The 25,378-nt window shown below is 54.4% G+C and overlaps 1 protein-coding gene across 2 annotated transcripts in view; it reads left to right on the top strand.

Annotated features, from left to right (window-relative positions):
- The first annotated feature begins 696 nt into the window (after nucleotides 1–696).
- The window catches only part of SLC12A3 (solute carrier family 12 member 3), a 47,462-nt gene continuing 22,780 nt past the window's right edge, over nucleotides 697–25,378 (top strand). For both annotated transcript variants that reach the window (XM_012447907.3, XM_012447908.3), the window contains exons 1-18: nucleotides 697–1,007; nucleotides 2,848–2,991; nucleotides 4,070–4,145; nucleotides 5,467–5,562; nucleotides 5,834–5,973; nucleotides 6,381–6,491; nucleotides 7,383–7,494; nucleotides 7,687–7,817; nucleotides 13,388–13,472; nucleotides 14,324–14,478; nucleotides 14,792–14,899; nucleotides 15,379–15,502; nucleotides 17,724–17,825; nucleotides 19,072–19,227; nucleotides 20,280–20,379; nucleotides 21,380–21,491; nucleotides 21,850–21,990; nucleotides 24,117–24,223. In XM_012447907.3, coding sequence (XP_012303330.1) covers nucleotides 726–1,007; nucleotides 2,848–2,991; nucleotides 4,070–4,145; nucleotides 5,467–5,562; nucleotides 5,834–5,973; nucleotides 6,381–6,491; nucleotides 7,383–7,494; nucleotides 7,687–7,817; nucleotides 13,388–13,472; nucleotides 14,324–14,478; nucleotides 14,792–14,899; nucleotides 15,379–15,502; nucleotides 17,724–17,825; nucleotides 19,072–19,227; nucleotides 20,280–20,379; nucleotides 21,380–21,491; nucleotides 21,850–21,990; nucleotides 24,117–24,223 — 2,282 coding nt within the window. In that variant the 5' untranslated portion in view covers nucleotides 697–725. The remainder of the gene's footprint in view (nucleotides 1,008–2,847; nucleotides 2,992–4,069; nucleotides 4,146–5,466; nucleotides 5,563–5,833; nucleotides 5,974–6,380; nucleotides 6,492–7,382; nucleotides 7,495–7,686; nucleotides 7,818–13,387; nucleotides 13,473–14,323; nucleotides 14,479–14,791; nucleotides 14,900–15,378; nucleotides 15,503–17,723; nucleotides 17,826–19,071; nucleotides 19,228–20,279; nucleotides 20,380–21,379; nucleotides 21,492–21,849; nucleotides 21,991–24,116; nucleotides 24,224–25,378) is intronic.

Consider the following 25,378-nt stretch of genomic DNA (forward strand, 5'->3'; position numbering starts at 1 on the left):
AATTATATAATTCACTTATTCAAAACTACTAAATAATTTTTTTTTTGAGACAGAGTTTCACTCTATCACCCAGGCTGGAGTGTAGTGGTGCAATCTGGGTTCACTGCAACCTCCACCTCCCGGGTTCAAGTGATTCTCCTGCCTCAGCCTCCAAAGTAGCTGGGGTTGCAGGCATCCGGTACCATACCCAGCTAATTTTTGTTTTTTTAGTAGAGACAGGGTTTCGCCATGTTGTCCAGCCTGGTCTTGAACTCTTGACCTCAGGTGATCCACCCTTCTAGGCCTCCCAATACTAAATAAAATTTTTAAAATCAAATAGTAATATGAGTGATTTTTGAACTCTCACAAAGTAGGGCTCACAGTAGGTTCTCAGGTCACGAGGCTATCTCTAGGATGCCTTAGAGGACCCTTCGGGGTCCTCTCTGGCAACTGTTTCTTCTTGGGTCCTGGCTGGAGATCTCTGCCTCCCCCAGACTCAGAAGAGCCACTCCAGGACTCAGGGCGTGGCTGGCTTTGGGCCCAGCCCACCTCTCCAGATCCAAGGCGGGTCTCCTATCTCGGCGATCAAATGGTGCTCTGCCTCTGGCCCTGTCTGGGGACCCTGCTCACCAGCCATGGGCGGTTTAGGCCAACCTCCCCGCCTCCTCCCCAGTGCAGACACAGCCTATAAAACCACCCTGTGTGTCCTTGCCAACCCTAGCCCCTCCCTGGACACCCAGGCCACAATGGCAGAGCTGCCCGCCACGGAGACGCCTGGGGACCCCACTCTGTGCAGCGGGCGCTTCACCATCAGCACGCTGCTGAGCAGTGATGAGCCCTCACCACCAGCTGCCTACGACAGCAGCCACCCCAGCCACCTGACCCACAGCAGCACCTTCTGCATGCGCACCTTTGGCTACAACACCATCGACGTGGTGCCCGCGTACGAGCATTATGCCAACAGTACCCAGCCTGGTGAGCCCCGAAAGGTCCGGCCCACGCTGGCTGACCTGCACTCCTTCCTCAAGGTAAGTGCTGTCTCACCAGCCACTTTCCTGCTGTGTGATCTCAACCCAGTTATCTAACCTCTTTGAGCCTCGGTCTGTTGTCTGCACCGTGGGGATGGAGGAGCGTCTTCCTCCTGGGTGGAGAGGCCCCAGTGAAACAGTGGAGCTGCAGCGCTCTGGGCACGTGTTGCAATGTGTATTAGCCGAACACTAGCAACCCAGAGGTAGAGTGGGAGGCCCAGAGAGGTAATGAGCTTCCAGTGAGTAGAAGCATGCAAGCAGGTTGCACACCCCTGAAAGAGACAGGGAAAGAAGGGCCTGGGAAGGTCCACCTCAGAGAGTAGGCTAGCCGGGTTTGCTGCCTGGGAGGCTGGACTGTGAAGAGTGGAGGACTGAAAGCTGGATTGTCATGACCCCTGCCTGGCCTCACTTTTCCTATATGACAACTGGGCAGAATTGTTCTTTCTTTCTTTCTTTATTTTTTTGAGATGGAGTCTGGCTCTGTTGTCCAGGCTGGAGTACAGTGGTGCGATCTCGGCTCACTGCAACCTCCACCTCCTGGGTTCAAGTGATTCTCCTGCCTCAGCCTCCTGAGTAGCTGTGACTAAAGGCGCACATCACCACACCTAGCTATTTTTTGTATTTTTAGTAGAGATAGGGTTTCACCATGTAGGCCAGGCTGGTCTCGAACTCCAGACTTCAAGTGATCTGCCCACCTTGGCCTCCTGAAGTGCTGGGATTACAGACGTGAGCCACTGCACCTGGCCCAGAATTGTTCTTGATACTGGGGCTAAGACTTACTATAAATTCACAGGACTCTTCCCTACCTTAGAGCAAACCAAAACATGGCCCTTTGCTCCATACTGAGATGAAGTGCCAGGAAGAAAGCCCCAGAGGAGGGCATCAGTCACTCGGGGCACAAACCAGGAGACCTCCTGGAGCCGCAGAGGTAGAGCCTGGTTTCAAGACCCAGCCCTCCAGGGACCAACTGTGTGGCCTTGGACAAGCTTTAACTTCTCCAGGGTGATAATCCTGTCCCCCAACATAAAGCTGAGTAACTGCCTAATTAGTTCCAAGGCCACTGCTCTCCCAGGGGGAGGCGCTGTTATGAACACGAGCACCCAAGGCTCTCAGTCTCCCGTGGCATCTCATCCCGGCTCACTGCAGCCTCCACCTCCGGGCTTCGAGAGGGGATCCTCCTATGTCAGCCTCCCGAGTCGCTGGGACTACAGGTGCACACCACCATGCCTGGCTAATTTTTGTATTTCTTTTTTTTTTGAGACAGAGTTTCGCCCTTGTTACCCAGGCTAGAGTGCAATGGCGCGATCTCGGCTCACCGCAACCTCCGCCTCCTGGGTTCAAGCAATTCTCCTGCCTCATCCTCCCGAGTAGCTGGGAGTACAGGCACGCGCCACCATGCCCAGCTAATTTTTGTATTTTTAGTAGAGATGGGGTTTCACCATGTTGACCAGGATGGTCTCGATCTCTTGACCTCGTGATCCACCCACCTCAGCCTCCCAAAGTGCTGGGATTATAGGCGTGGGCCAATGTGCCCAGCCTAATTTTTGTATTTCTTAGTAGAGACAGGGTTTCACTTTGTTGCCTAGTCTGGTCTTGAAATCTTGAGCTCAAACGGTCCACCCACGTTGGTCTCCCAAAGTGCTGGGACTACAGGTGTGAGCCACCATGCTTGGCCTGGGGAGCATTTTAAAAGCCCCTCAAGCAGCTCTACACCCAGTGAGCTGAGGGGTCAGGGGGTGCCCAGTATGGGGTGCAGTGGTGCAGATCGGTGAGCTGGATACAGAGATGCCATCCCTAGCAATGCTACCTGCCTGACTCGTGGTCTCTGGGCTGCCGGCAGGAAGGCAGACACCTGCATGCCCTGGCCTTTGACAGCCGGCCCAGCCACGAGATGACTGATGGGCTGGTGGAAGACGAGGCAGGCACCAGCAGCGAGAAGAGCCCTGAAGAGCCCGTGCGCTTCGGCTGGGTCAAGGGGGTGATGGTGAGTGGGGTGTGGGTAGGTGCTTGATGTCCAGAAATGGGAGGGGAGGCAGAGCTCCATCCAGGCTCAGCTCAGACTCTCAAGCCCTGGCGGGGCTTCAGTTTCCCCATCTGTACAGTGAATTCGATGAGTTAATAAGTCAATAGATAATAGATCAATGCCTGCCAGGGAGTTATTAGAAGAAACTGTGTTTCCCTAAAAAGCCACCAGGGGGCTGCACTAAACACCCAAATCCGTGAACGTGTTTTTCCCCTCCATGAAGGGAAGAAAAAGGTTTGCTGCAGTGTGGAGCAGTATTAAGTCTCCAGACAGTAAAGAATCAAGTACACTTGGCTTTGGAGACATTATGGGACTTTACAGAGGGGACCTCGTGGGATGTCGAAGGCTTTAGCCCTGCTCTGGGAGGCAGGAGGCTGGGGTTCTGATCTTAACTGCCAACTGGCTGTGCCTCCATTCCTCCATCTGAACCTTGAGCCCCTCCTGATCCCCGGAGGCTCATATTCAGAGCCAGGATCTCTCTCCCGGGCTGTGTTGTCAGAGCTCAGAATGGCCCTGCAACTTGGTGGGGCCATCGACCACCCCAGCCCCTCCCAGTTGGAAGCTTCAGCCTCCATTTTGGCTTCTGGCTTTGCTTTAAATTTGGAAGCTGAAGTCATAGCCACCTGAGCTCTGATATCTGCTCGTACATAGGGCACTGGCTCAGCTGGCATTTGCTGAGCTCCCTGTAAATGCCAGGCTCTGGGTCAACTGCCGGCCACTCGGGCCATGGTGGGGGCTGGCAGACACAAGATCCCGGGCTTGGGATGGATAGAGTGATGGGGGACAGTGCTCGTAGCCCAGTGTCAGGCCTCAGCGGGAGGGCAGGAAAGTAGGTGAGAGGGACAGGTGGGTCTCCGGGTGCCTCTCACCCTCCTGCCCCATAGAACCAGACTCAGAACCTATTGAAGTGGGTGAAGAAGGGACCCAGGTGTCCCCAGGGCCTAGGTACTCGAAACCCTGCCATAGCCAGGGACAAACACCTGTGCATTTAGCCTTGGGGTGTACACTCAGGTGGCCTCTGACCCCCCTCTCCTTGCAGATCCGTTGCATGCTCAACATTTGGGGTGTGATCCTCTACCTGCGGCTGCCCTGGATTACGGCCCAGGCAGGCATCGGTGAGTGCCCCTCTGGGGTAGAGGAGGGAGGGCATGCCTGAACCCTGTTCTTCTCAGGCCCTGAGGGTGCAGGATTAAACCTGAGCTGCACAGACCAAGGGCCAGGCCTACTCCTCCCTGGTGCAGCCTCGGTCCCCTGCAGTGACAGAGGCATGCTGTCAAGGTGGCATGGCAGAGGCACGCTGGACGTGGTGTCAGCAGGTATAAGGGCTGTTTGCCCTCGGCAAGCCACTTAACCTCTCGAAGCCCATTTCTATCCCAAAGCATCCAGGTTAGAAAGCTGCACTCTGGCCAGGCACAGTGGCTCATGCCTATAATCCCAGCTCTTTGGGAGTCCAAGGCAAGTGGATCATGAGGTCAGGAGTTCAAGACCAGCCTGGCCAAGATGGTGAAACCCTGTATCTACTAAAAATACAAAAAATTGGCAGGGACATGTAATCTCAGCTATTTGGGAGGCTGAGGCAGGAGAATCACTTGAACCCACGAGGCAGAGGTTGCAGTGAGCCAAGATCATGCCACTGCACTCCAGCCTGGGTGACAGAGAGACTCCCGTCTCAAAAATAAAAATAAAAATAAATAAAGCTGCACTCTGGACAAAACAGGGCTCAGATGCTAGCTCTGTACCCTGCTGTGTGACTTTGGGCAAGTTTCTTAACCTCTCTGAGCCCTGGATTCCTCATTAGGAAAATGGGGGTGATAACAGAACCTACCTCACAGAGCCGTTGTGGGATTCATATGATGCAGGTAAAAACACAGCACAGATTTGGCTTCCAGAGGTGATCATGGGGTGGAACCGCTACTTTATTTTTTTAATAAAAAAAAAAGGTAGCTCCTATAATCCCAGCACTTTGGGAGGCTGAGGCGGGTGGATCACGAGGTCAAGAGATCGAGACCATCCCGGTCAACAAGGTGAAACCCCGTCTCTACTAAAAATACAAAAATTAGCTGGGCGTGGTGGTGCACGCCTGTAGTCCCAGCTACTCGGGAGGCTGAGGCAGGAGAATTGCTTGAACCCAGGAGGCAGAGGTTGCGGTGAGCTGAGATCGCACCATTGCACTCCAGCCTGGGTAACAAGAGCGAAACTCTGTCTCAAAAAAAAAAATAAATAAATAAGGTAGCCATACCTAACAATCCAATAAATGCTAATTCAAGGGCTCCCTGGCTATTCGGAGTATGCCAGGAGGTAGATAGACACCCATTTTTCAGATGAGAAAACTGAGGCTCAGAGAAGGGAAGTGAACTTAGGTCACATGGTGAATGAGTAGGCAAATGGCTCCTCCCCTGGGAAATGCCCTGACTAAGCTTTGGGTGCCCCCCGCAGTCCTGACCTGGACCATCATCCTGTTGTCGGTCACGGTGACCTCCATCACAGGCCTCTCCATCTCGGCCATCTCCACCAACGGCAAGGTCAAGTCAGGTGGGCCATCCCCTTTATCACCAAGGCCCTCCTCTCGTGGGCTCCTCATCCTGGGAACAGGACTGCAGACTGCCCCAACCCAATGGGACACCCCAGCCGCTCCTGTGGTTCCAGGAGAAGGCTCTAGACAGGCTGTCTACACCACGAGATGGCCTCAGCTGTCTCCTACCCCGTGGGTCCCGTGGCTACTCTCTCCTGGTCTCTGCCTTCCCGAGTCTACCCCAGCCAACCAACTCCTCTGGTTTCATGCTTCCCAACTCTGCCCTGATAGGTGGCACCTACTTCCTCATCTCTCGGAGTCTGGGCCCAGAGCTCGGGGGCTCCATTGGCCTCATTTTCGCTTTCGCCAATGCCGTGGGTGTGGCCATGCACACCGTGGGCTTTGCAGAGACCGTGCGGGACCTGCTTCAGGTGAGGCCAGGGGCTGGACCCTGGGTAGAGGGATCCGGCAGCGCACTGCACTCTCCTCCACCCCATCTGGGCTGGGCCCGCCTGCTCCCTGCCTGACTTCACCCATCAGCAACCACAGCCTGATCGCTGCAACCACAGCCTGATCGCTGTGGGTGAGAGTGACAGTCTCATCAAATAGAGACCATTCCTTTCCCACAAGTCCCCTTTGGGGGTGTGTGTTGCCTTTAGGGCCACATTGTCCAGGCTCGTGCAGCAGCTGCTTTGGGGACTCGATGGCAGGGGTGGTGCTTGAGTTAGCTTCGTCCTAGCAGAGCGCACCCCACAGGAGGTGCCTCGTAGGTGGGCGGAGTCTGGGGGATGGGGAGTTCAGAGCGTGGCTTGCAGCCTGGCCCATTTTCCCTCCCCAGGAGTATGGGACACCCATCGTGGACCCCACTAATGACATCCGCATCATCGGCGTGGTCTCCGTCACTGTGCTGCTGGCCATCTCCCTGGCTGGCATGGAGTGGGAGTCCAAGGTGAGGAGGACATGGAGGAGGGGGACATGGAGGTGGTCACGTGGAGACTCAGGGGTCTCCAGGCCTGGGCCCTCCCTGGTCCTCTGCCTTTTCTTTTCTTTTTTATTTTTTTTGAGACAGAATCTTGCTCTGCACCCAGCCTGGAGTGCAGTGGTGTGATCTTGGCTCACTGCAACCTCTGCCTCCCAGGTTCAAGTGATTCTCGCGCCTCAGCCTCCTGAGTAGCTGGGACTACAGGCACACGCCACCATACCTGGCTAATTTTGGTATTTTTTGTACAGACAGGGTTTCACCATGTTGGCCAGGCAGGTCTCAAACTCCTGACATCAGGTGATCTGCCCGCCTCAGCCTCCCAAATCTCTCTTTTTTTTTGAGACAGAGTCTCCCTCTTGTTACCCAGGCTGGAGTACAGTGGTGCAATCTCGGCTCACCGCAACCTCCACCTCCCAGATTCAAGCGATTCTCCTGCCTCAGCCTCCTGAGTAGTTGGGATCACAGGCATGTGCCACCGTGCCTGGCTAATTTTGTATTTTTAGTAGAGACAGGGTTTGACCGTGTTGCCTAGGCTGGTCTTGAACTCCTGACCTCAGGTGATCCACCTACCTTGGCCTCCCAAAGTGCTGGGATTATAGGCATGAGCCACCACCCCCAGCCCAAAGCTCTTCTTACTTTAAATTCGTCTTCCTTATTTATCAGCCAAGACAAGTGGCTTTGGTGGTCTTGTTCTCTGCTATATTCTCAGCTTCTTGAACAGAGCCTGCTGCATAACGTGTGTTGAATGAATGAGTGAGTGAATAATGCGGTGACAGGTCTGGGCAAATCATTTTCTGGTGGGGCTTCCCAAAGAGGTAGAAACAGACTATTTGACCTCTGGGGTCCTTCGCCCCCCAGGCCCAGGTGCTGTTCTTCCTTGTCATCATGGTCTCCTTTGCCAACTACTTGGTGGGGACACTGATCCCCCCATCTGAGGACAAGGCCTCCAAAGGCTTCTTCAGCTACCGGGGTATGTGCAGATCGGGGCCCTGACCATGGCTCTGGGGACAGGGACTGTCTGCCCAGGAATCTGGCCCATGGTGTGGACACTGGGAGGATGGGATTCCCCAATCCCATGATCAGGGGCTGCCTGCCCAGCGGGTCCCACCGAGTGGGGTCAAGCCCTCCACGTGAGCCTTACTCAGAGGCCTTGCTTTTGCAGGGGACATTTTTGTCCAGAACTTGGTGCCTGACTGGCGGGGCCCGGATGGCACCTTCTTTGGAATGTTCTCCATCTTCTTCCCCTCGGCCACAGGCATCCTCGCAGGGGCCAACATATCCGGTGACCTCAAGGTAAGAATACCCATCCATCCCATGTCTCAGCACCGCAGGGGGCGGTGAAGAGAATCCCGATCCCTGCTCTACTGGCATCTGTCTCTGGGCACTGAGACCCAGGAGGCAGGGCTTCTAAAATCCAGTCCAGTCCTACTCAGCTCAGTTCAACCCAGTCCAACCAATTCTATTCCATTCTGAAGTTGTTTATGAAGACCAGCTGCATTCTAGGTTTTGAGGGGCACCGCAAAATGGCTAGACTCCTCACTAGTTTCCGGAACTCTCAGCCTTAGGGGAAGACTGGCCCAGCTGTGACCTTAAGAACTCAGCCTTGCTCACGCACATCTTCGCTGGGCTGACATCCTCCCAGGGCTCTCCATCGCCTTGCTGCAGGCAGGCTTCTCAGCTCGGCATTCAAGGCTCCAGCCCGTCTGTCTAGCCTCACCCCTGACCAGTGCCACCCTTATGAGCCTGCTCCAGCCCTGAGACTGCTGCTTTGCCCACATTACCCTGTCCCTCCTCCACGCCTTCGCCTGTGCTGCGCTCTCTACCTGCAATTCCCTATGCTGGCTCTTTTACCCTCAAAGTTCTGTTCTGCTTCTCTTTGTTTCTTTCTGTCTTTCTTTGTTTTTTTCTTTGTTTTGTTTCTTTCTTTCTTTCTCTCCTTTCTTTCTTTCTTCTTCTTCTTTTTTTTTTTTTGAAACAGAGTTTACCTCTTTTTGCCCAGACTGGAACAATAGCATAATCTTGGTTCACTGCAACCTCTGCTTCCCGGGTTCAAGCGATTCTCCTGCCTCAGCCTCCCAAGTAGCTGGGATTACAGGGGTATGCCACCACGGCCTGGCTAATTTTTATATGTTTTAGTAGAGATGGGGTTTCACTATGTCGGCCAGGCTGGTCTCCAACTCCTGACCTAAAGTGATCCATCTGCCTTGGCTTTCCAGGAGTGCTGGAATTACAGGCATGAGCCACGGTGCCAGGCCCTTTTTTTTTTTTTTTTTGAGATGACGCCTCACTCTGTCTCCCAGGCTGGAGAGCAGTGCAGTGGCGCGATCTCAACTCACTGCAACCTCCGCCTCCCAGGTTCAAGTGATTCTCATGCTTCAGCCTCCAGAGTAGCTAGAACTACAGGCACCTGCCACTATGCCTGGCTAACGTTTGTATTTTTAATAGTGACGGGGGTTTCACCATGTTGGCCGGGCTGGTCTCGAACTCCTGACCTCAGGTGATCTGCCCTCCCAAAGTTCTGGGATTACAGGCATGAGCCACTGCACCTGGCCTGTTTCAAATACCTCCTTCAACTATCATCTCTACCAGCCCTTCCTTCAGCGTCATGGGTTCCCCAGCAAAGTGATGTCTGGTCAAACATATCTGTTGCCCAGCATCTGGAGAACTGAGGCTTGCCTCCATCTCTCTATTCCCTCCCAGCTCGGAGCCTGGCACACACTAGGTGTTCCGTACATGTTTGTTGACTGAATCGTGGTGAAATGCAGTGTTTGAGCAGTAGCACGAGGTGCTGCATCATGGGGGAGAAGGAGAGACTAAGGTTGGCAGGGGCTCCGGCAGAATTTCTGGGTGCAGGAGGCTCCAGAGCTGGGTTTTGAAAGATGGGAAGCCGGTGGAGGCTTTGCTCAAAGGAGGTGGCAGGCAAGCGAGGGTGGTGAGTGGGGAGCTAGCCCCATCCTGAACACCACAGCTAACCCCCACCCTCAACCTCCAGTCGCTCCTTGACGCATTTTCTTAAGCGAAGTAAGAACTGTGCATTGGGCCAGGCACAGTGGCTCATCCCTATAATCCCAGTACTTTGAGAGACTGGGACAGGTGGATCACTTGAGGTCAGGAGTTCGAGACCAGCCTGGCCAATACGGTGAAACTATGTTTTAGTCTCCACTAAAAACACAAAAATTATCTGGGCATGGTGGCACACACCCGTAATCCCAGCTACTCGGGAAGCTGAGGCAGGAGAATTGCTTGAACCTGGGAGGTGGAGGTTGCAGTTAGCCAGAATTGTGCCACTGCACTCCAGCCTGGGCAACAAGAGTGAAACTCCATCTCAAAAAAAAAAAAAAAAGAAAAAGTAAAGAAAAGAACTGTGCATGGAGGCGATTGTGAAGCCAGGCTGGCTTTAACCAGCCTGGAAATTGCAGAATAGCTGTTGGTCGGCTCCTCTCCTTTGTCTGGGGAGTGGCTGGCAGAGGCCTGGTCTGCTTGCCCTGAGGTCCCGCAGAGGCTGGGCCTGTGCTCAGACAGCCTGGATTCCAAGGAGCCTCATTAGATAGTTGCCTGTGGGAATTTATCTCCATGCCTCATCCAGCTTCTTAGGTTATCAACCAGCTGACGTCAGCTGTCCGGAAACTGGGTGGGGCCGGCACCCGCATTCTGTCCTAAATGGTCCCAAGCCTTAAGGGTCCCTTGGCTGTTGGATGGCCTCACCCATCCTGTGGGAGCAGCAGCAGCAGCAGAGCCACCGTGTATGGGGCCTTCACTGTGACACTTTGGGCAAGATCCTTTAAAACTCCCTGAGTCTCAGCTTCCCCAGCTCTAAAATGGGACTAGTACAGCCCCCACAGTGCAGGGCGGTGGAGAGGATTCCATGTGCTAATTCATGTAAAGTAAAGTGCTTAGAACAGTGCCTGGCTCGCAGGAGGAGCTGAGAGCTTCTTGTCATCATCGTCATTTTTACCATGATATAGACAAGCAAGCCAAGGTCATAGAGGTTCGGGAGCCTGCCCAGGACTACACAGGTGGTAGAGGAGCCCGAGTGCCAGTTTCTTTTCTTTTCTTTTCTTTTCTTTTTTTTTTTGAGATAGAGTTTCACTCTTGTTGCCCAGGCTGGAGTGCAATGGTGCAATCTCAGCTCACTGCGCCATTCAAGTGATTCTCCTGCCTCAGCCTCCCAAGTAGCTGGGATTACAGAGATGCGCCACCACACCCAGCTAATTTTGTGTTTTTAGTAGAGACAGGGTTTCTCCATGTTGGTCAGGCTGGTCTCAAACTCCTGACCTCAGGTGATCTGCCTGCCTCGGCCTCCCAAAGTGTTGGGATTACAGGTGTGAGCCACCGTGCCCCGCCTGAGTGCCAGTTTCTAAAACAGAGAGACCTCAACTGAATCACAGTTTCATCATTCAACAAATATTTTTTGTGTAGCCTCAGGCCACGTCCCTGTTCACAATACTGCCCCAACCCCAACAGCTCACATTTATGGGCAGTTGTCACATGCCAAGTTATTTGCTGATTTCACAGATGGGGAAACTGAGGCTCTGGGATGTTAAGGGGCTTCTCCCAGTGCACACAGCAGGGAAGAGTCTAACTTGGTTAAATTCCCAGGCAGCAATCTCAAAGGCAGGCACATCCAGGTCCACATCTCAGCCCACCTCTACCCAGCTCACCTCTTCCCTGCCCACCTCTTCCCTGCGCATCCAGGGGCTGAGATCTCAGATTTAGATGCAGGAAGCAGGGTGGGGGTTGATGGCTGACATATTTGTGTTTTTACCACCAGTTGGGTGCCTTAAAAACAGACCTATATTCTCTCCCAGTTCAGGAGGCTAAAAGTCTGGAACCCAGGTGTTGGCAGGACCAAGCTCCCTCTGAAAGCCCAGGGGAGAACCCTTCCTTGCCTCTTCCTAATTTCTGGTGGCTGCTGACAGTGGCTTTCTTTGGCTGGCAACTGCATCACTCCAATCTCTGTCTCTGTCTCATGTGGCCTTCCTTCTTCTGTGGGTCCTTTCCTCCTAAGGACACCAGTCATTGCATGCGGGGCCCACCCTCATCCAGTATGACATCATCTTCACTAATTGCACCTGCAAAGATTCTATTTCCAAATAAGGCCATATTCTGAGATTGCAGGTGGACGTGAATTTTGGGGGACACTATTCAATCCACTAGAGGCAGGGTGGGAGGCTGGTATGTTCTGTTGGCTTTGGGACTGGGGACCCCACGTACATGGCCCAGTTAAGTCAAGCAGGTATACCAGGCAGGGCTGGCAGGTCCACGGCTGCAGAGGCCTTGCAGAGCCCTGGGGTGGAGACTCCACCCAAGGCCCTGGGAGGCTGAGGCAGAGAGAAGAAATTCAACAGCTCCACACCTGGGCCACAGAGGGGACTTGGCCAAGGCTTGGGGATCCCAGCAGACCTGGGCTCCAGAGACTCCAGCTCCGCACCTCTCCTCCCATTTTTCTCAGGCCTGCCACATCCTCCCTCCCACCTCCTCCAGGCAGCCTCCCCTGCCTCCCTAGTTTGACTTGCTGCTAATCTGTGGTTCCATCTGCTAACTGGATGGTGTGCAGAACAGCCCAGGGAAGGCTGGGGAGGTTTAGAAATTGACATCCCGTGGCAGGCCTGGCCTTTGCCTCCGGGTTGGGTCTGTGCCTGGAGGGTGAGTAGGTCTTAAACTTGCTGTAAAAATCCCAGCCTGTGTTGCTGCACCCAGGACCAGTCCTCGGAGCCTGAGGCTATGGACCTTGATGTGGTCAGGACCAGAGCTTGGTCTTCCTCATGGCTCTCTGCCCTCAGTTTCCCCACCAGCTGAGCCGGGCTGCCCAGCCCACTTCTCAGGAAATTACATTTGAGAAAGTGCCTAGAAGAGTGCAACACGTGGTGTGTTCTGAAGGCTTGTTATCACTGTTAAGAAAATACGAGCAGGCCGGGCTCCGTGGCTCAAGCCTGTAATCCCAGCACTTTGGGAGGCTGAGGTGGGTGGATCACTTGAGGTCAGGAGTTCGAGACCAGCCTGGCCATAACGGCAAAACCTCGTCGCTACTAAAAGTACAAAAATTAGGGCACCTATAGTGGTGGTGCACAACTATGGTCCCAGGTACTTGGGAGGCTGAGGCAGGAGAATCACTTGAACACAGGAAATGGAGGTTGCAATGAACAGAGATTGTGCCACAGCACTCCAGCCTGGGTGACAGAGCAAGACTCTGTCTAAAAAAAAAGAAAGAAAGAAAGAAAGAAAGAAAGAAAGAAAGAAAGAAAGAAAAAGAAACAAGAAAATACGAGCAGAGATTTCTTTCCCAGAATGGAAGGAGAAAGTTTGGGGCATATCCTATTTATTGTTGAGGAGCCAGACAAATCAATTGGTGCATAATGATTGACCATGCCGTGAGGGCTGGCGGGGAGGGGAGTCCTGGTCTAGGATCTCAATGTGGATTAATTTATTTCACCAACATCCCTGACAGATGAGGGGCCGGGGCGTGAGAGCACAGCAGCCTGCCCCACTGGCCGCCTGGAACTGATTCCGGGCCGGCCGACTCCAGAGCCCACCACCTTGCCCTCGCCCTCCCCATCCTCAAAGCAAGCCCTGGCCCAGTGCCCTCATGGCCTAGGCGTGGAGCTGTTGAATTTCTTCTCTCTGCTTCCATCTCCCAGGGCCTTGGATGGAGTCTCCACCCCGTGATCTTGGTTGATTTCCTCTGTGTCCTCAGTCATGAGGCTTCTTCCTCTGTGCTGGAACGGGGGCTCTGAGAGGCCAAGGCCAGAGGTTGCTGCCCCCAGCCTCAGCCTTAGACAAGGGGCATGGGCCTGGAAGGAGGCCCAGGGGTGGTCTGATGCCCGCCCTCCGTCCCTGTCTCCCTCTCTCCCTCCCTCCTACAGGACCCTGCCATAGCCATCCCCAAGGGGACCCTCATGGCCATTTTCTGGACCACCATTTCTTACCTGGCCATCTCAGCCACGATTGGTAAGTGGCTGGCCCAGCCAGTCAGGAAGGGGAGGGACCTGGTCTCCACCCTGCTATGTCCAAACCCCAAACCACCGGAGGGGATCAGAGGGTGGGGTTTGACTCTCTAACAGGGAGAGCTGGGCTGGGAGGGTGTGGTGACCTCAGGATGTGGAACCTTGAACCTGTCTCTGGGGTATCTTGGAAATGATCAGAGCATCTTCATGGCGGTGGGTGTGGCAGGGTCAGACCAGGCTCCTTGGATTCCTTGAGGGTCCAAATTCATGAGTATGAAGATCCTACAGGACAAATCCTGCTCCAACCCTAGGAGTGATGATGATGACCGCAACTGACTCCTCACGTGCCCAGCCCTTTTCATGCCGATCCCATCACTGTCATTTTCCCTGTTTCACCAAGGAGAAAACAGGAGCTCAGAGAGGTTAAATGACCTGCCTGGGGTCACACAGCCACTGAATGGTGGAGCCGGGCTTTGAGCCCAGGCTTGGGCTGTTAACACCTGCCTTGAACTGAGATCCTCACAGGTGCACTTGCTCTCAGAGGTCCCCTTTGAGGCAAGCTGTTCACAAATGGCCAAGGGACTTGGTCCAGCTTATCTCGGGAGGACATTGTGATCTTGGTCGCTTAAGCTCTCTGGGCTCCTGTAAAATGGCAATGACAACAAACGTAATAGTGATGCCTGCTCATAGGTTGTTGTAAAGTACTCAGCACACCGCCATTGTCATCATCCCTGCATGATGAAGGGAGGGCTGCCCCGTCATCTGCAGCGTCTCACTCTCTGCAGAGGTGGGGCTGGAAGAGGACCGAGTAAGGAGGGAAGCGAGACCTCCCCATGCTCTCCTTCCCCCTCTCAGGCTCCTGCGTGGTGCGTGATGCCTCTGGGGTCCTGAATGACACGGTGACCCCTGGCTGGGGTGCCTGCGAGGGACTGGCCTGCGGCTATGGCTGGAACTTCACCGAATGCGCCCAGCAGCAAAGCTGCCGCTATGGCCTTATCAACTATTACCAGGTACCGCCAGGAGGGCTGACCCAGCAGACACAGTGGGGGCTGGGTGGAGGCTGCAGGGACCCTTGCAGGCCTGGAAATTTCTGAGGGGACTAGTTTGGGGAGCTGAGCCCTAGACTTAGGGGATAGGGGTTCAGAGCCCAGGTCTGTCCAGTCCCGGCCTGTAAGTGGACCCTGGGATCTCCAGCGGTGGGTTGTGGACTCAGATGGAGGCTCAGGGCCCAGCCCCTGCCTGCAGTAAGGAATGAGGTGCCACAGTTGGGGGCTTCTGGCTCAGCCCCCCACCATGGAGTCCCTGATCCCCAAATCCCTGCAGACGATGAGCATGGTGTCAGGCTTCGCACCCCTGATCACGGCCGGCATCTTTGGGGCCACCCTCTCCTCTGCCCTGGCCTGCCTTGTCTCTGCTGCCAAAGTCTTCCAGGTGAGGCCACAGAAAGGGATCAAGATGATGGGGGTGGGAAGACTGGGCTAGAGGCACAATAGGCTGGGACCCTGGGTGACTGCTCTAAAGACCTGGGGGTGTCATTAGACCGGGATCTCTAGCCAGAAGGGAAAAGGAGCTATCAGCAAACTTGAAGGAAGCAGACCCCTCCCGGCGGTGTGACTTGAATAACACCTGCAGTCCCCACCCCAGACTCCCACCTGTGCCACCTGCATCCTGTCCGCAACTCCACCATTCAAGCTGTTCCCAGAGCCATCCACCCGCCTGGTCGTGCCCTTTTACTGTCTTCATGGTAGAGTGGGGAGAGCGGAGGAGGGGTGATCATCCCCGTTTAACAGAAACAGACACCAGGATCCAGGTTGGGGAGGGCACCGAGCTGGTCTGGAGCTCAGGTGGCCCCAGGGGAGGGGAAGCGGCAGGTCCCAGGCTGGGGGTGAGCGCGGCGTCTGGTGCTGCAGTGCCTTTGCGAGGACCAGCTGTACCCGCTGATCGGCTTCTTCGGGAAAGGCTACGGCAAGAACAAGGAGCCCGTGCGCGGCTACCTGCTGGCCTACGCCATCGCCGTGGCCTTCATCATCATCGGTAAGGCACTGCCAGGGCTCACGGGGCCTGGCCTCCTGTTCCCCTGGGTGGCCCTCAGGGTCGTGGGGGCCGGGCTCTTCTCCCACCTCCTTATCTCCCCGCCCCAGTGCCCCGCTAGGCGTGATAGTGGGCACTCAGAGGCTGTCTTGAGGGGTGAGGGCCCACCTGGGAGGAGACATCGGGGGGCCATGTGATCCTTCCCCTTCCCACCTCCAGGCAGGGTGGCTCCCAAACCAGGTCAGGCAGCAGAGCCTTCTGCTTTGTTAGAAGGGAACCTACCTGTTCTCCCGGTCTGCTAGCATCCCCCCCGGGTCTAAATGAACCCCCAGAATGCCTTCAGAGCATGGGACAAGCTGACTGGTCCCTCCTTGGGATGGGATACAAATGGCTGGTCAGTATCCTCATAGGTATATAAACTAGACAAACCCAGTTCCTCAGACCTCGGCCTTCTAGACTCCTTGGGTTTCAAGGTGGAAGATGCCTTGTTTCAAGGAGAAAATGGCCCAGTTAATTGGTTCATTAGATCAACTTCCTATCCAGGCTTTGCCACGGGCCAGCTGTGTGACCTTAGACAAGTTACTTCACCTCTCTGAGCCTCACCTTTTTCATCTACAGAATGGGAGCGATAGTGCATAACAGGTGGATCTCAGAAGGGCAGGAAGAGACCACGTGTGCAGGAACACCTACATGCATTCACGTACGCACACACTCTCACATGTGCACACACCCAACGCTTCCTCATTAACTTAGCCATGGCGGCAGAACTCGCTAGGAGAGAGGTGGCCACGCCAAGCATGGGCAGTGGCCAGGCTGCGACATGATGGCCCCCGGCTCCCTCTCCCTGTGCAGGAGTGGGGTGGGGGTAGACTGCTGGCCAGCCTCCCTGGGCTCATGACACCCTCCTGCCACCAGTGATTCCATGCTATTCAGGCCGGCATCACAGTCCATGAGATTTGCCTAGTCACTATTACCCAAGGGAAGCTTTCCAGACACCAGGCACTACTGGGTCCTGAACCACATGGAGAGGTGGCAGGGATGGAAAAGTCTGTTCAGACTTGGTGTTCCCTGGCCCCGTGTCTGCTTCCTGCTCTCCGGGGCCCAGAGACACATTTCCCTGCAATGCAGCCTGATTTAGTTTCGATGTCCTTCCATCTGGGTGGGTCTGACTTGATCTCAGATGCTTCGGGCAGGGTTCTTAGGTGATTACATGAAATCGTAGACAGAGGACCTGGCACATTAGTGCGTATAATGTTTTGGGATCCCTAGAAGCAGGCCCTGAGACAAGGATTCATATGTAAAAGTTTATCTGGGGTGCTAGGGGCAGTGGCAGGGGAGGGGAACGGGGAGACGGGAGAGGAAGCAGTTCTTGGGTGGGTTACCACTGGGGTGGAGCTGTGTTATGGCCTTTGGTGTCCTGAGTCACATTGCAAAATGTATTTCTGGCCGGGTGCAGTGGCTCACGCCTGTAATCCTAGCACTTTGGGAGGCTGAGGGGGCGGATCACTTGAGTTCAGGAGTTTGAGACCAGCCTAGCCAACACGGTGAAACCTCGTCTCTACTAAAAATACAAAAAGAATTAGCTGGGCATGGTGGCACATGCCTGTGGTCCCAGCTACTCAGGAGGCTGAGGCAGAAGAATCGCTTGAACCCAGGAGGTGGAGGTTGCAGTGAGCTGAGATTGCGCCCCTGTACTCCAGCCTGGTAACAGAGCAAGACTCCATCTCAAAAAAAAAACCCCAAAAAACAAAAACAAAAATTAGCTGGGCATGGTGGTGCATGCCTGTAATCCAAGCTACTAGAGAGGCTGAGGCAGGAGAATTGTTTGAGCCCGGGAGGCAGAGGTTGCAGTGAGCTGAGATTGCGCCATTGCACTCCAGCCTGGGCAATGAAGCAAGACTCCATCTCAAAAAAAAAAAAAAAGTATTTCTTACTGTAATTGTGGTCAAAACAGTGTGACAGCCACTACTCTTGATCATCCCATAGCCTGATGGGGTCTACTCTCACACTGCCCCCACCAGTGTCTTAAAAGCTGGGCGCTTACAGTTTACACCATCCCTTTGAGCTTCACAAAAGGACAGACCCATTTCACAGATGAGAAGGTTGAGACTGACTGAGCCTTAGTGACCTGTCTGGGGTCCCCCACTCTGGGAAGGAGGGTGCCAAGCCACTCCTTGGCGGAGTTGCCCAACAGGCTGTCCTCTCTCTCCCTGGGTCCCTGAAGCTGAGCTCAACACCATAGCCCCCATCATTTCCAACTTCTTCCTCTGCTCCTATGCCCTCATCAACTTCAGCTGCTTCCATGCCTCCATCACCAACTCGCCTGGTAAGCAAACCCTTCACCTCACTTGAGGAGGAGGCACCCAGGGGCTGGGGGGCACTGGAGCATGGGGTGGGAGTGGGAGGCATGGGTGGAGGTCAGCAGCCCAACATCGCCTCTCAAATTAAAACCAATGAAAGGGAACATTCATATAGTAATAGTGGCTCTCGGCCGGGAGCGGTGGCTCACACCTGTAATCCTAGCACTTTGGGAGGCCGAGGTGGGTGATCACTTGAGGTCAGAAGTTTGTGACCAGCCTGGCCAACATGGTGCAACCCTGTCTCTACAAAAACACAGAAATTAGCCTGGCGTGATGGCGGACTCCTGTAATCCCAGCTATTTGGGAGGCTGAGGCAGGAGAATCACTTGAACCTGGGAACAGGAGGTTACAGTGAGCCAAGATCATGCCATTGCACTCCAGCCTGGGTGACAGAGCAAGACTTCATCTCAAATAATAATAATGGTGGCTCTCCTTTCTCAAGCACTGACAGTGTGCACTTTACATGAATTCATACGTTGTTTACCATCTGTAGGGGTTTTCCAGCCTTTTCCTTCCCCAGTTTTACAGGAATCAGGAGTCTGATTCCTTAGAGAAAGAGAATTGCCCAAAGTCACAGCTAGGGCTGTCATGTACAGTGCTGCAGGTTGCACACTGCACAACTCTAGGAGGCACGATTCATATAATATATTTCACACATTTGCATATGTGTGATGGAAAACTTCTGGCAGATGGCAATAAAGAGTCTTGAGGAAGACTTTTTCTAACTAGCTCCAAATTGCCATTGCCTTTTACCAGGCCACTTTTCACATAGACCCCAGTGTGCACGATGGCCCTGGAGTTGAGCCATGAGGCAGCTGTTACTCGTGGCAGCCCTAGCCTGGCCTGCTGGCAAGGAGCCAGGCAGAATCATGCCCTTCCCTCTCCATCTCACCCCCTTGGCACCATAGGAGCTGGTGCTGTTGCTGGCGTGGGGTGTCCTGTGGCTGTATTTGGCCAGAGCTGGACACCCACTCCTTGGCACAGCCTGTGGACATGGTGAAATGCCAGCCAAGATGGGTGTGTGGTTTGCCCCAGAGCCTGCAGACCCAGCCCCGGGAGGAAGGGTGGGTGGTGCTCATGGCTGGTGGTTACATGTTGGGACCCCGTCTCTGGGCACTGCTGGCATTACTGCCAGGCCCTGCCCAGCAGCTCTGGCCTAGAAAGAGGCTCCAGAGTGCCAGGACTGCCCACTGACTGGTGCCCTCGGCCCAGGGTGGAGACCCTCATTCCAATACTACAACAAGTGGGCGGCACTGTTCGGGGCTGTCATCTCCGTGGTCATCATGTTCCTCCTCACCTGGTGGGCGGCCCTCATCGCCATCGGCGTGGTGCTCTTCCTCCTGCTCTATGTGATCTACAAGAAGCCAGGTGTGCATCCCAGCTGCGGGGCCGCGGCCCTCCTCCCCCAGGGTAGCCATGCAGGCGGCCTGCTCTCCGCCCCCACTAGAGGGCTCTGAGTCGGGCTCTGTGCTATCTAGGGCCCCTCTCTGGCCCTCGCCCTCGTCCCTCCCCATGTGGCAAGGAGCCCCAAGGGATGTCCCCACTCAGGGCCCATGCCTCAACTTCTAAGCCACCCCTGGGCACTCAGGACCTTGGAATCCCCTGCCCGAAGGACCCTGAGTGAGCTTCCAGAGCCTGCTCCTGCCTCTTCCTAGAGCTGTCCCCCAAGAGGGGCTGGCAGGCTGCTGTGCACACCTAGGCCTCAGGGGTGGCCGAGGGCTGCTATGTGGATGCAGGCAGACAAAGCTTGGACTCTGGGCAGGGGCTCTACTTGGCTGCAGGCAGGGACCCTGGGGTGGCAGCGACCTGAGGGCGGGAAACAGACTCTGAGAAAGCCTGGGATTCTAAGTCTCAACCTGGGCGTCTAGGCCATTGCAAAGATTTGGCAAAGCAGGAGGATATTGTGTGGAGCTTGATGTATAACTTTTTTGCGGGGGGTTGGGGGGCAGATTCTCACTCTGTTGCCCAGGCTGGACTGCAGTGGCACAATCTCCGCTCACAGCAACCCCCACCTCCCAGGTTCAAGCGGTACTCCTGCCTCAGCCTCCCGAGTAGCTGAGATTATAGGTGCCCGCCACCACACCTGGGTAACTTTTGAATTTTTAGTAGAGATGGGGTTTCACCATGTTGGCCAAGCTGGTCTCGAACTCCTGACCTCGGTGATCCACTCACCTTGGCCTCCCAAAGTGCCAGGATTACAGGCATGAGTCACTGCGCCCGGCCTTGATGTGTCACTTTTCAGCGAGCAGCCATGTAGTCCGCAGGCCTCCACCCTGCAGGCTGCCCACCCCAGGAGACCCTGCTCCCACGGGCGCCGGGTGCCTAGAGAGGGCCGACATTGCCTCTGTCCCTCCACGTGTTTGGTTTCTTCTGGTGATCCCTAACACTGCTCTTACCCCACTGCTCCCTTGCTCCCCCAGAGGTAAACTGGGGCTCCTCGGTACAGGCCGGCTCCTACAACCTGGCCCTGAGCTACTCAGTGGGCCTCAACGAGGTAGAAGACCACATTAAGAACTATCGGTGAGCTGAGCTGCCGGGCCCCACCTAAGCCCCGGGGGCTGGTGATGGCCCCACCCTGGGAGTTTCCAAGCCTAGACCTGTCACCTGCCCTGGACAGACCCAGGGTGTGTGCGGCCCCCACTCAGAGAGGGAACAGAGGTGGAGGAGCCACCCAGTCGCCACAAGACAGGGGTGGACATATCATGATGGGGACCAAGCCAGTCAAAGGACCTCTCCGTGCCTCGGTTTCCACAGTGGAAGCATCTCTGTCGTGGAGGCAGCTGGTGCTGCAGTTCCCATCACAGATCCTGGGGGTGGATGGTGTGAACCTCTCCTGAGTACCCTTCAAAGCTGATTCCCCTCTTTGTCGAGGAGAATTATGCACCTGCCATCCCCTTCCCACCAGATTCTAGTACTTATTGGCAATATCTGTTTATGTCATGCTTACTATGAGCCAGGCACTTGCAAAGTACCTTACACAGCCTTACGACAACCGGCTGAGGTCCAGGAAATTACTAACCCAGTCACGGACAAGGACACTGAGGCACAGAGAGGTTAAGTAACTGGCCCCAGGTCACACAGCTGGTGAATAGCTGATTAAGTCTGGCTCCAGTTGACTCAGGTCGTGGCCCTTGACCACTGCCCTCTGCTGCCTCTTGACGCAGAGGCTGAGTCACCTGCCTGGGTAACTGGTGAGTTTGTAAGTGACAGGCTTCCTCACTCCCGGGCTTTGTTCTCCCCATCTCTGTGCTTGGCTAGGCCGGGCAGGGGAGAAGCACTGGGGGGAGCATTTGGTGGCCTGAGCAGGAAGGACCAGAGAGACTAGTGTGGAGGCCACCAAAAGAGCAGGAAGGGCCCTAAAAGTCACCCTGGATTTATAGGTGGGAAGTCGAGGCCCCGATCATGTAGGGTCACGTTGGTGGCCACATTGCCGTTCAGGGAGCCTGGGTGGCGCCTTTTGCACCCGGCCCCCTGTGGGCTCTCTCCTGATGGCTCCTGTCTTTTTCCCTTCTCTCCTCAGCCCCCAGTGCCTGGTGCTCACAGGGCCCCCAAACTTCCGCCCAGCGCTGGTGGACTTTGTGGGCACCTTCACCCAGAATCTCAGCCTGATGATCTGTGGCCACGTGCTCGTCGTGAGTGACCCCTGGAGGGGCGCAGGGCAGTACTCCTCGGGGAGCCACCGGGCTGTGATGGCCACCCACGGGGTGGGGGCCGAGGGGATACAGAGCAAGGGGCGCCCAGCCAGGCCCTCCTGCGGACCTGTTCTCCTCCCTTCCTGGCCTCTCTTGCTGGCTTCTCCTCCAGCTGCTCTGCCTCTATCATGCTCCCTACCTCTCCCTTCCTCCCTCTTTCTCTGCACTCCTTGTCCTTCCCTTAAATGATCAAAGAGGCACCATGGGTGCTGCCGAGCCCCCGGGGCAGGAGAGGGGCTGAATCTCAGGCCGGAGGGTGAAGGCAACTGGCAATGTCCCCTGCCCCTCCCACCCACAGGGACCCCCCAAGCAGAGGATGCCTGAGCTCCGGCTCATCGCCAGCGGGCACACCAAATGGCTGAACAAGAGGAAGATCAAGGCCTTCTACTCTGACGTCATTGCCGAGGACCTCCGAAGCGGTGTCCAGATCCTCATGCAGGTGCCGTGGGCTGGGGGCCCCCCTACAGGACTTATGGCTTGGTGACACAACCTGGAAGGCAGAAAGTCCTGCGCACCCCTTTGCTTAAGCCCCTTTTACTGCAGAAAAAGCCCCAACTGTTTTTTCTTTTTTTTTTTTTGAGACTCGTTTTGCTCTTGTTGCCCAGGCTGGAGTGCAATGGTGTGATCTCAGCTCACTGCAATCTTCGCCTCTGGGGTTCAAGTGATTCTCCTGCCTCAGCCTTCTGTGTAGCTGGGATTACAGGCACACGCCACCGCACCTGCCTAATTTTTTTGTATTTTTAGTAGAGACGAGGTTTCACCATGTTTACCAGGCTGGTCTCAAACTCCTGAACTCTGGTGATCCACCCACCTCGGCCTCCCAAAGTTCTGGGATTACAGGCGTGAGCCACCGCGCCCGGCCGGAGCCCCAACTTTCTTATGTCTCCAGATGTGCTGATTCTGGGGACTTTCTTGGATTGCCCAGGACCTGGGAAACTGACGTGGAAGCCTGTGAGGGCTGGTGTCACCTTAGCCAGTTCTAACTTTTGGGGGCTCTGGGAGGGATGTAGGGTGTTGGTGATGGAGTGAGAACCAGACTCAAGGATTCCTGAATTTGGATATTTCCTTCCATCAGTCATCTTTTTCCTAATAAAGTTCTGTTTTCTGCAAAACAAATTTTTTTAAAGATAGATACATACACAGAGAAGGAGAGAGAGAGAGAGAGACAGGGTCTCGCTCTGTTCCCCACTGCTAGAGTGCAGTGGTGTGATCTCCACTCACTGCAACCTCTGCCTCCCTGGCTCAAGCAATCCTCCCACCTCAGCCTCCCAAGTATCTGGGACCTCAGGTGTACGACACTATACCTAGCTAATTTTTTTTTTTTTTTTTTTGTAGAGATAGGGTTTCGCCACTTTGCCCAGGCTGGTCTCAAAGTCCTAAGCTTAAGCAATCCGCTTGCCTCAGCCTTCCAAAGTGCTGGGATTACAGGTGTGAGCCACTGAGCCCAGCCTAAGATATAATTTATATACAGTAAAGTGAAAAAACATTACCTATATAGCGTGATAAATATTTACAGAAGTAGGCACCCCCCAGTGGTAGACATCACCCAAATTGAGATCTCAAAATTTCCACCGGACAATTCATTTTACTGCTGTTTTATCATGCATTAAATGAGATGCATGGATAAGATACGTTTTTAATCCCAAGCCAACATATGAGAATCCTTTTCAATAGTTTTAAATATTTCTAAAGTTTTTAAGAAGCAATTCAGCTTCCTTTTGGAGTTATGTCAATATTTTGAAAGTAGATAGAGGTGAAGGTGTTATGAATGTACTAAATGCCACTGAATTGTACACTTTAAAAGGGTTGATTTTTTGTGAATTTTGCCTCAAAATGTTTTTTAAAAATTTAACTTAAAAACCAGAGAAGCCGAGAGTGGGCTCATCCCTGTAATCCCAGCACTTTGGGAGGCCAAGGCAGAAGGATCCCTTGAGGTCAGGAGTTCGAGACCAGCCCGGCCAAAATGGTGAAACCCCATCTCTACTAAAAATACAAAAATATAGCCAGGTGTGGTGGCGCAGGCCTGTAGTCCCAGTTACTGGGGAGGCTGAGGCACTAGATTGCTTGAGCCCAGGAGGCGGAGGTTGCAGTGAGCCAAGATCGTGCCATGGCACTCCAGCCTGGGGGACATGACTGGACTCTGTCTCAAAAAAAAAAAAAGGGAAAAAAAAAAGAGAGAAACATAAATGATGTGTGGATTAGATGACCCAGTAATACGCCCAGCGTGGCATCCAAATTCAAGTCTCTTATGGGAAATTAATTTGTTAGAGAAGTAGGAGCTGGGATCATCTGTAACCACGGGACACTATAGTCCTTGGCCAAGGATTGAGAAGCCACGGCGGGCAACTTTGTCTGCAGCTTCACCTTTCTTCTGGGTGCGTCCAGGCAGACAGGACCCCAAATAGGGGGATGCATCTCCTGAGTCCCCAAAGCTTGGATGGGAGGGTGGCTGGGGCTGAGACAGAGCCCCACCGTAGTCATAGAGCACAGCCCTTTCTGGACCTAAGGCCTGATCACTAACTGCCCCTCTGACGGGTCCCCCATCTCACCCCTATCCCCTGGTAGGCCGCAGGTCTCGGGAGAATGAAGCCCAATATTCTGGTGGTCGGGTTCAAGAAGAACTGGCAGTCTGCTCACCCAGCCACAGTGGAAGACTACATTGGCATCCTCCAGTGAGTTGGGGGAGGGGAATGGGCTTGGGATCTGTTAATTTGGGCCATTGGGCCTTGAGAAGTAGAGAGGAAGTAGTGGGTGCTTGAAACGTTGAGTCCTTCTGGGCAAAGGGGTTGGCATCTGTAGTCCCAGCCACTTGGGAGGCTGAGGCAGGAAGCTCACTTGAGCCCAGGAGTTGGAGGCTGCAGTGAGTGATGATCGCACTGCTGCGCTCCAGCCTAGGTGAAAGAGCAAGACCCTGTCTTTGAGAGAGAAGTTCAGTCCATTTGTTCAAAGCTGAAGAAGAAACAGGCTGAGGCTGAAAATGCCCGTCTCTGACCTATGAGTCAGGGACACCAGAGCCAGCAGGGATCAGGCAGGTAGCACTAAAAGTGAAGTGGGCCAGGCGTGGGGTGACAGGGAGCAGTGGAGACTGTGGTAACCCCAGGGAGAGTGGCTGCTACTTGGCTCTAGCACAGGCAGAATGGGCTCTAGTGCCCAGGCAGAAATGTGAGCCCAATATTGCCAGATCTTTTAATTTTTCAGAGTAACTGCAAATGTTTTTAGGTGAAAACCTAATGCTTCCCTGTGGGCTTCAGAAGGTACACAGGTAGCCAGCTCGAGCTCTGAGGCTGGCCGGGCATGGTGGCTCACACCTGTAATCCCAGCACTTTGGGAGGCCAAGGCGGGTGGATCACAAAGTCAGGAGTTCGAGACCAGCCTGACCAACATAGTGAAACCCCATCTCTACTAAAAATACAAAAAATTAGCCAGGTGTGGTGGCACACACCTGTAATCTCAGCTACTCGGGAAGCTGAGGCAGGAGAATCTCTTGAACCTGAGAGACGGAGGTTGCAGTGAGCTGAGATCGTGTCACTGCACTCCAGCCCGGGCGACACTGAACAGGGAAGTGAAACCAAGCCCTGAGGACCAAACTCCCTGGGATGTCCAGGCTGACTCCAAACTCTTCTTCAGCTCGTGCTGTGTGAGGTCCAGAGAATGCCTGCCCGATGTGTGGCTTTTCTGTGTTGATGTCGTCGTATGCGGTATCAGTGAACAAAATGAGGCTGAGGGGCGGGCCCTAGGGACCCGCTTCCAGGTATGCTGTTAAGCAGCTGTAGGACTCGGAGCAATCCTCTGGGCTGCTGCTAACAGAATTACAGCAGCAGTTGGTA

The sequence above is a fragment of the Aotus nancymaae genome, unplaced genomic scaffold (assembly GCF_030222135.1).
Source record: "Aotus nancymaae isolate 86718 unplaced genomic scaffold, 86718_ANA_hifiasm-v0.15.2.pri h1tg000030l, whole genome shotgun sequence".
Classification (NCBI taxonomy): domain Eukaryota; kingdom Metazoa; phylum Chordata; class Mammalia; order Primates; family Aotidae; genus Aotus; species Aotus nancymaae.